General features: G+C 43.4%; 1 protein-coding gene across 1 annotated transcript in view; it reads right to left on the bottom strand.

The window, feature by feature from the left end:
* Positions 1–271: 271 nt before the first annotated feature.
* The window catches only part of dlgap3 (discs, large (Drosophila) homolog-associated protein 3), a 52066-nt gene continuing 43938 nt past the window's right edge, over positions 272–8399 (bottom strand). Inside the window, exons 8-12 of the mRNA XM_034161559.1 lie at positions 6490–6784; positions 4396–4487; positions 4107–4253; positions 689–1675; positions 272–632 (exon numbers count right to left, since the gene is read on the bottom strand). Coding sequence (XP_034017450.1) covers positions 1358–1675; positions 4107–4253; positions 4396–4487; positions 6490–6784 — 852 coding nt within the window. The 3' untranslated portion in view covers positions 272–632; positions 689–1357. The remainder of the gene's footprint in view (positions 633–688; positions 1676–4106; positions 4254–4395; positions 4488–6489; positions 6785–8399) is intronic.

The raw sequence follows: 8399 nt of genomic DNA, 5'->3' as shown, positions 1-8399 counted from the left end.
TTCAACACAGGAAATTTCACGACTTATAGTTCTTGTCTCGTTTCCGACTCTGGATGGGATTTCAATGGAGCCACAGCAAATTTGCGCATCTCCGCTCTGACTGATGAAAATGACAAGGGGTCAAAAGTGGAATGGGTTGACGAAGAACAGCCATTCGTTTTCAGGTGGGACGACTGTTCTATGCACGTCTTGGAATTGATGGGTTCAAGCAGATCTCCAGTCTGCAGAACTCTGTTTATCATTTGTATGATTGTGACGCAAAAATATCTTTGGGGAAAAGTTCCTTTCAACTAATACTGTATGTTTGTGAAGAAAAACTGAGAAGGGCAAGAATGAAACTTAATTTTCCTTATGGCTGTTTTGATCACATTTGTTCAACCTGACTGACAACTGGTGTTGATTTGGGTCCTTGTTGTACCTCTTGGTGGTGCTATAGTCTCACAGTGAAATGGGGGCGTTTTCAGTAAAGACTTAAAGTTCAGGTAATAAATAGAATTCCTACAAAAAAACCTCCCCCACCCATCTGTGAATACTCACTGTAACTTCAGAAAGACTACGTTAAAAAGCGAACTGCTCTGGTTTTGTGTGTGATGCTCTCCAGCTGCCAAGGCTGTGATGCTACACTGCAGCTCCTTTTTGCAAATATGAGTGTGCACACCATGTACAAGTGTCAGTTGCACATTCAGACAGCCTAGCTTGGGCTATGGGGGCAGCAGGGAAGAAACCCAGGACAGATCTACAGATGGCGCCTGGGAAAAAGGCTGATTGTGCTTAAAGAGCGTCCTGTGGCCGAACATATACGTTTAAGGGCTTTAAACCGAAGGTGCAAGTATCGCCATCCATACCCATGGCATCAGTGAAGGCTGTGGAAAGATCTTGCTCTAATTCACAGGCCGCATAAATATAGTTGTTCCTTATAAATGGCATTAAAATGATGGCAACAAGGAAAATTTCTGTCATGTCTGCCTTTAAGCCCTTTTCGGTGGTGGAGAAGGTGAACACGCGCATGCATGCTACTACTGTGTGAGCCTGCATTGATTATTCTCATAAAAACAATTTATCGGCAGCAAAAATGAAAAAAAAAAGTTTGTAAATTTGATAGCTACCTTTTCAGTTCTACGGCCGCCTCAGTACAACGCCCATATGTCAAGACACGTGATGGCTGTCATTGCTTGTTTGGAGTCTTCCACCAATGAGAACTGAGTTTGCAGTCGCGCTAAGTGCACTGACAGGAATACCGAGGTGAGATAACAGCAGTGACCCGAGAAGATGCAGAACCAGGCTTAGAGAAAGGTTAGTACGTAGGCCGGCTTTGCAGTGGGTAAGGGTAGGTGGGGAACCTGTGCATGTCCTGTGTTTACAGTCGAGTTTGGGCTTCGGGGATGTAGATCTCAATGCTGTCGGCGCTTTCTGTGGCTGAGTTCTGCCTGAAAGAGGTGGTGCGCTTGGTCTGCAGCAGCCTCCTTCTTGCCTCTATCCTCTGACGGTCCCCGATCTCCATGGACTTCTCCCTCATGGGTAGGGTATGACCACCCACACGAGGCACCACCAGACCGGCCGAGCTGCTTCCACCGCCTCTGCCGCCTGCACCATCGCTGACGCTGTCGGTCCGAAGGCTACCGCTCACTCCACCTGCTGGCTTCTTTGGTAAGGGAGGAGGAAGCTTCTTATCCTCCTAGCACGGTGACCGTGATGCGTGGACACAAGATGAAAACCGACAGTGGAGGTAACGTGCCGGGTGGTATAGGGGGGTAAAAAGGTTAATCCCATGATATCACAGTGGAGACATTATTGGGAGAAACCAAGAGGATGACAAATCATAGGACAAAACCAACAATGGATTGAGGGGAAAGAATTCAAGTGCGTTTTCAGGAAAGTGCATGGACAAAGACGTTAAACAAATAAGTCAACAAAAGTTATCCCAGCATGCATTTGGTGATGCAAACGGAAGTAACATGGAGGGAAAACAAGGTAAAGAGAATGTAAATGAAAAAGGAGAAAAGAAACAGCTGTTAGTTGTTGCTGTTAAAAGGGTCATGTATAGGGTGTCTAAATATATATATACAAAAGTATTTTGACAGCACAGAAAAACCAATCAGTATTATCAGACATTTTCTGCATGACCATGTGGCTGAAGCATGTAATTTTTTTCTCCCCAATGCACAGTTTTTAGTTCAGTCTTTCCTTTTTTATGTTTCAACCCTTTATCTTTTACACCACATGATCAATGTCACCTCCTCGTCTGAAGTTTCCTAAGAAACAAATAATCCGTCCCAGTTTTTTGGAAAACCACCTAGAAAATTCAAGTCTTCTTGCCATTTGCTGGGGAGTTAGTTTGCTCTGAGACTGAATTTTGTATGTAAAGAGATGCAAGTCAGCCCTTAGGATGCGTTGCACAGATCTCGACAATTTTTGTTCTCTGAATTAGGTTCAATGACACCATTTTTCCTGGACTTTGTCTTACACAACAAATTTTTTTAGGGTTCCTGAAATGAGAAAAACACCATTATTTCCCAGTAAAACCATTTCCTGGTATTCATATTTGGGTACATTTTTTTTGAGACACCCTATATAGAATCCAAAATAGGGTACAAAACCTTTTCTGCGCATGTACGAATCTTCTGCTGAAAGCAAAATCCAGGCCAAAAGTAAGTCATAGATACCTGAATAAAATTGCGACTCTAAGTTTATACACACTGTGGTTAATGGTGCATTCCAGTTATACTCAGAGGTCTTGATTTCTCAGGAATGCCCTGAAAAGTTGGAATTCTCATTCATACACCACATACCCCAAGTGAACAATCCCGAATGGCTGCTTCAAGTATAGACAGTAGCGAAATCTGTAGTTATTAGTTAAGTCATAACGTGTTATCAACTGGTGCTGTTAATATTGGAAAACTCAGCAGAAGTTTGATTAGTCTTTCACCTCTATACCCAGGTTGGAGGACTGATTGGCCCATCAGAGATACTGTGATAGAGTGTTGGCCTGTCTGTTGTAAGGCCAACATACTCAGACCTACAGCCAATTTAGAGTCATCAATTCACATAACCTGAATGCCTTTGGAACTGGGAACCAGAGCACCCGGAAACAATACACACAAATGCAGGAAGAACATTCAAACTGCATACAAACAGGGCTGGGTGGGAATTGAAGATGGGACCTTGTCACTGTGAGGCAATAGTGCTAACCACTAAGCCACTGTGCTGCCCCCCGAAAATACACACACACAAAATTATAATGAAGGCTCTGCATTTTTTAAAGTTGATTTTCAAGTAATACCTTCACGGTGGTCACGGTGATAGAGTGGACTCTTAAATGTGGAGGATTTCATTTCTAACAATTGCCTCCAGCGTTTTCAACAATGTCTTAGTTTTGATTCAGAGGTTCTGCTGGACCTTCAGAACAAAGGTTTGTAAATTTGTGAGTGTCCTCAGTGAGGTAAAGTCTGTATGGCCCCAGTGCTTACCCATTCTGCCCTTTCTCCTCTGACCTCTGACATCAAACAAGGCATTTTCGACAACTGCGCTTACTGGATAGTAAGCAGTTTCTGAAATACTCAAACCAGCCTGTCTGGCACCAACAACAAGGGGGGCAGGGCTAGCAGCAGCTCCTCTCCATTTAAAGCAACAGGCACAGAAACAGATCACTTAAAACACACACCTTTTGTTTGCTTTTTTTTTTTTAAGAGATGCATCACTTCAGTACCTGAGGTATTTTTTGGCTGTAGACCTGATTTCCTCTTAATTCACACAATCAGCGATACATATATAATCTGACCCCTTTAAACTGGTGGAACATAATGTCAGCAAGTGTAGTCATTCAGCGAGAACGCGAACCTGCTCTGTGGTGCCATCACAGGCATCACCGTTGCAAACAATAATATAACAGACAAATGCCACCAGTTGCAATAAATAGGAAACAAAATGTTTGCGCTCCATAGTGTTTCGAGCAGTTCAGCTCAGTTCCTGTTGCTGTTCTGTATTTCCACAGCATATAAAGGCTTAGAGGGCACGGCCATGTGTGCTACTCTCCTGCACGCTGCCATGTTAGCTGTGGGGACGCTCTGAAAGGAAACCAAGCCTGCCCGGACCCCTGGAACTCTCACCTTCTTTTCGAGTGGGAGCCGCCAACCAGAGTCCTTGAGCTTCTGCAGGTCCTGGAACTTGACCCTGACGTCCTCTATGTTGAGCTGCAGCAGGTCCCAGACGCCTGCCAGGTCCTGAGAGCTGGGCTGGGGGTATGCCGAGGAGTCCTGGATCCATGAGAAGGTAGAATTACATGCACGAGACTGAACACCAAGGACTTACCAGGACCAGTCTGGTGCTTCTGCAGCAGAGCTGAGGTACCACAAACCGTGTCTGATGTGCGTTTTCGTGCAGTCGCTCAACACTTACCATATTTTGTTGGCACAGGTGGAAGAACTGCTGGACTTTCTGTGACATGAGCATCTGGGCGCTGCCAACTACATTACGGATCAGCTCAAGAACTACAGACAAAAAGACACGCAAATGAAAACCCACAAAGCGCAGACATAACCGGTGTTTGAAGCAGTGCTGGATTGAAAAGATCGATTCGCTGATTTTAAATCGAATTTCATTTAAATTCCCACAGATCGATTCATACATCCAAAGATTGATTAATATATATATATATATATATATATATATATATATATATATATATATATATATATATATATATATATATATATATACTCAACAAAAATATAAATGCAACACTTTTGGTTTTGCTCCCATTTTGTATGAGATGAACTCAAAGATCTAAAACTTTTTCCACATACACAATATCACCATTTCCCTCAAATATTGTTCACAAACCAGTTGAAATCTGTGATAGTGAGCACTTCTCCTTTGCTGAGATAATCCATCCCACCTCACAGGTGTGCCATACCAAGATGCTGATTAGACACCATGATTAGTGCACAGGTGTGCCTTAGATTGCCCACAATAAAAGGCCACTCTGAAAGGTGCAGTTTTGTTTTATTGGGGGGGGGGGGGGGGATACCAGTCAGTATCTGGTTTGACCACCATTTGCCTCATGCAGTGCAACACATCTCCTTCGCATCATCCGTGAAGAGAACACCTCTCCAATGTGCCAAACGCCAGAGAATGTGAGCATTTGCCCACTCAAGTCGGTTACGACGACGAACTGGAGTCAGGTCGAGACCCCGATGAGGACGACGAGCATGCAGCTTCCCTGAGACGTTTCTGACAGTTTATGCAGAAATTCTTTGGTTATGCAAACCGATTGTTTCAGCAGCTGTCCAAGTGGCTGGTCTCAGACGATCTTGGAGGTGAACATGCTGGATGTGGAGGTCCTGGGCTGGTGTGGTTACACGTGGTCTGCGGTTGTGAGGCTGGTTGGATGTACTGCCAAATTCTCTGAAACAACTTTGGAGACGGCTTATGGTAGAGACATGAACATTCAATACACGAGCAACAGCTCTGGTTGACATTCCTGCTGTCAGCATGCCAACTGCACGCTCCCTCAAATCTTGCGACATCTGTGGCATTGTGCTGTGTGATAAAACTGCACCTTTCAGAGTGGCCTTTTATTGTGGACAGTCTAAGGCACACCTGTGCACTAATCATGGTGTCTAATCAGCATCTTGGTATGGCACACCTGTGAGGTGGGATGGATTATCTCAGCAAAGGAGAAGTGCTCAGTATCACAGATTTAGACTGGTTTGTGAACAATATTTGAGAGAAATGGTAATATTGTGTATGTGGAAAAAGTTTTAGATCTTTGAGTTCATCTCATACAAAATGGGAGCAAAACCAAAAGTGTTGCGTTTATATTTTTGTTGAGTGTATATATGAACTTCTTGCCAGCGTTCTAATAGCGTGCCTGAAAAATTACACTGCACTTTGGCCATTATGCTGTAATGGTATCATTTGCCTAAAGTTATTGTGGACGCACTGGTTCTGATTTAGAAGCAGTGCGTCTACAATTTATTCATCAACCTCTGTCAAAGCCACTTAAAGATATCAATCATGACTACCAGGACTGTTGTTGCAGAAAAGAGAATCATCCGCCGTTTATAATTCACACATAACGTTTCGTTTTCTGTGGGACAGCCTGCGAAGGTTCTCTGGATTCGACTATGGGAGAACTTTTCCCATAGCCACATTCTCCTGCTGCAGGAGAAAAGTTCTCTGGCAATGTTCCAATCAGCGAGTGCTGAAGTCATGAGTTTTGTAGGGGAGACCAGGGCCATTATCCCCTGGAAAATTTTTAAATTTATAACTCTCTGAAACACTACTGCCTGCATTTTGAGGGCGAAATTTCGTTAAGTAATATTATGTTGCAGAACTAGACAATCAGGTAACAGCTCAAAAAACAGTTTTAATAACACAATCCCAAATCGATATCGGATTGGATCGAATTGACTCGAATTAATCAATTCTGAATCTTAAGAATCTGAATTGAATCGATTCTTGAAATTTGAAGCCTTCAGACAAACTCACCGTCCTCCGGCAACTCGTTTTCCTCGGCCTCTCTCTCCATCGTCTGGCACCAACCCTCCATCCTCTCCACCTCAGTCTGCAGGAGGCGTAAGAAGAACTCCCCATCTCTCATGCAGGGCGAGGCTCTTCCTGAGTCAGGCAGGCTCCTGGGTCCTTCCAGCGAAGGTGTCCCCACCCATGCCCGCTCTGTGGTGATGGGCAGTGGGGAGTGGGCACGTGGAGGTAAGTGCGGGTGCTGGTGGGGCCGGGGGTCTGCTGGGCACGGCTCAGTGGAGTATCCACTCTGGATAAAATCCTGGGAAGTGATTAAAACTCTTAACTGTAGCTTTAAAAGCAGATTTTGCAATGTAATGCACCAGGGTGAGGAAACATAACAAGAATTCAGATCTACTCTAACACTGAGCCCATTTACATGACCAAAATAATCCAGTAACAGAGTAATCAGATAACAATAATAATCTGATATGACTTATTTACATGCACTTCAGAAATGCGATGATCGGAAAAAGCGCCATGTCTTGAAGAAAAAGATATCTCTCTCTCTCTCTCTCTCTCTGAGGTGTAGTGGAGTTGTTTCATGTCCTCACGTATGAACAGTGAGGAAATATGACGTCTTGCTTTTAGACCACGGCAAGCTCCACTTAAATCCAGCATATATATCCATAAACCACAGGGATCATCACGAATTTTGTCCTTTCAAATGCTTAAACAACACTCAAGGGATGTGGAAGCACTTACACAGAAAGGTGTTTTTGCATCCCTTGTAAATCTGCTTTTAAAAACCGCAGTCTGTAGGTTTTGCTGTCATCTAGTGGTGACATTGCAAATTGCATAATGCTGTTTCACCTCAGATTTTTGCTTCTATGGCGACTGGGATTCATGCAAATTCCTGGCAAATTTTTTGGACGCACAACAGACTTTCAAAGGTCACCATCCTGTGTAAGGGACCTGGCACGATGTGCATTCAGCGTAAGGACTAGTGGGAAAGAGTGATGCTCAAGGAATTCACAGACGTACAATGGACTGAGAACATAAGAATATCTCAGAAAGCATTCATGGAACTTTGTGATCTGATGAAGGATGGTATAAACCCCGATGAGATGACAGTGCGTCACACTGTACCTCTGGAAATATGAGTGGCAATTAGTTTCACACATATGCAGATGTAAAAGAACAAAATAAATCATATTAACGGTATACATAGGCTGAATAAATCGGACTACTGGGGAGAAATCTAAGTGCATTAATCCACTTTCACATAATGAGATAACAGTCCTTATATGATAAAGCAGATCATATTTTGCCGTTTACATGACCACTTGAATAATCAGATCACTCCAGTAATCAGATCAGGTTTTTAATGCGCATGCAAACAGGCTCATTAACGTTGATGTTAATTTATGGAAAACAGAACATATTTTCATGGCGCATTTCTGAAAACAATGCAAAGCAGATATTTGAGAGTATAGTTTTGTATCCCATCATTAGCAGATTAAATAAAGACTAACATTAAAAAGACACATATCACAAAATCTATACATCACTACTCCAAAACCCCCTGCCATCCATATGTGTGAAGCCTCATGAGTGTACTTACCAATCTGGCTGTGACTCTTGCCAGATTGTCAAGTGCATTTGAGCCTCGCTTTGCAGCCTTTGTTATGGTTTTTGACTTGTTGCCAGGTCCCTGGATCTTGCCCTTGGATGCTTCCCTCATTCCTGCCTAACCTCAACCTGGCTTGGTGGACACTGTCATCAGCCTGTTCTTTGATAAGTGACCTTAACTTTGCCTGTGCTGCTTTTACAAAACAATGTCTGCTGTGTGCTGCTGTTAATGTGTCACTGTGCTCTTGCTAAGGTTAAGTCTCCATTTCTCTTATCGGTGTTTACACCACTTTTAAGACTTCTTG

This window comes from Thalassophryne amazonica, chromosome 20 (assembly GCF_902500255.1).
Source record: "Thalassophryne amazonica chromosome 20, fThaAma1.1, whole genome shotgun sequence".
Taxonomy (NCBI): domain Eukaryota; kingdom Metazoa; phylum Chordata; class Actinopteri; order Batrachoidiformes; family Batrachoididae; genus Thalassophryne; species Thalassophryne amazonica.
The sequence above is the reverse complement of the archived record's forward strand: the minus strand, read 5'-3'. Positions and strand labels throughout refer to the sequence as shown.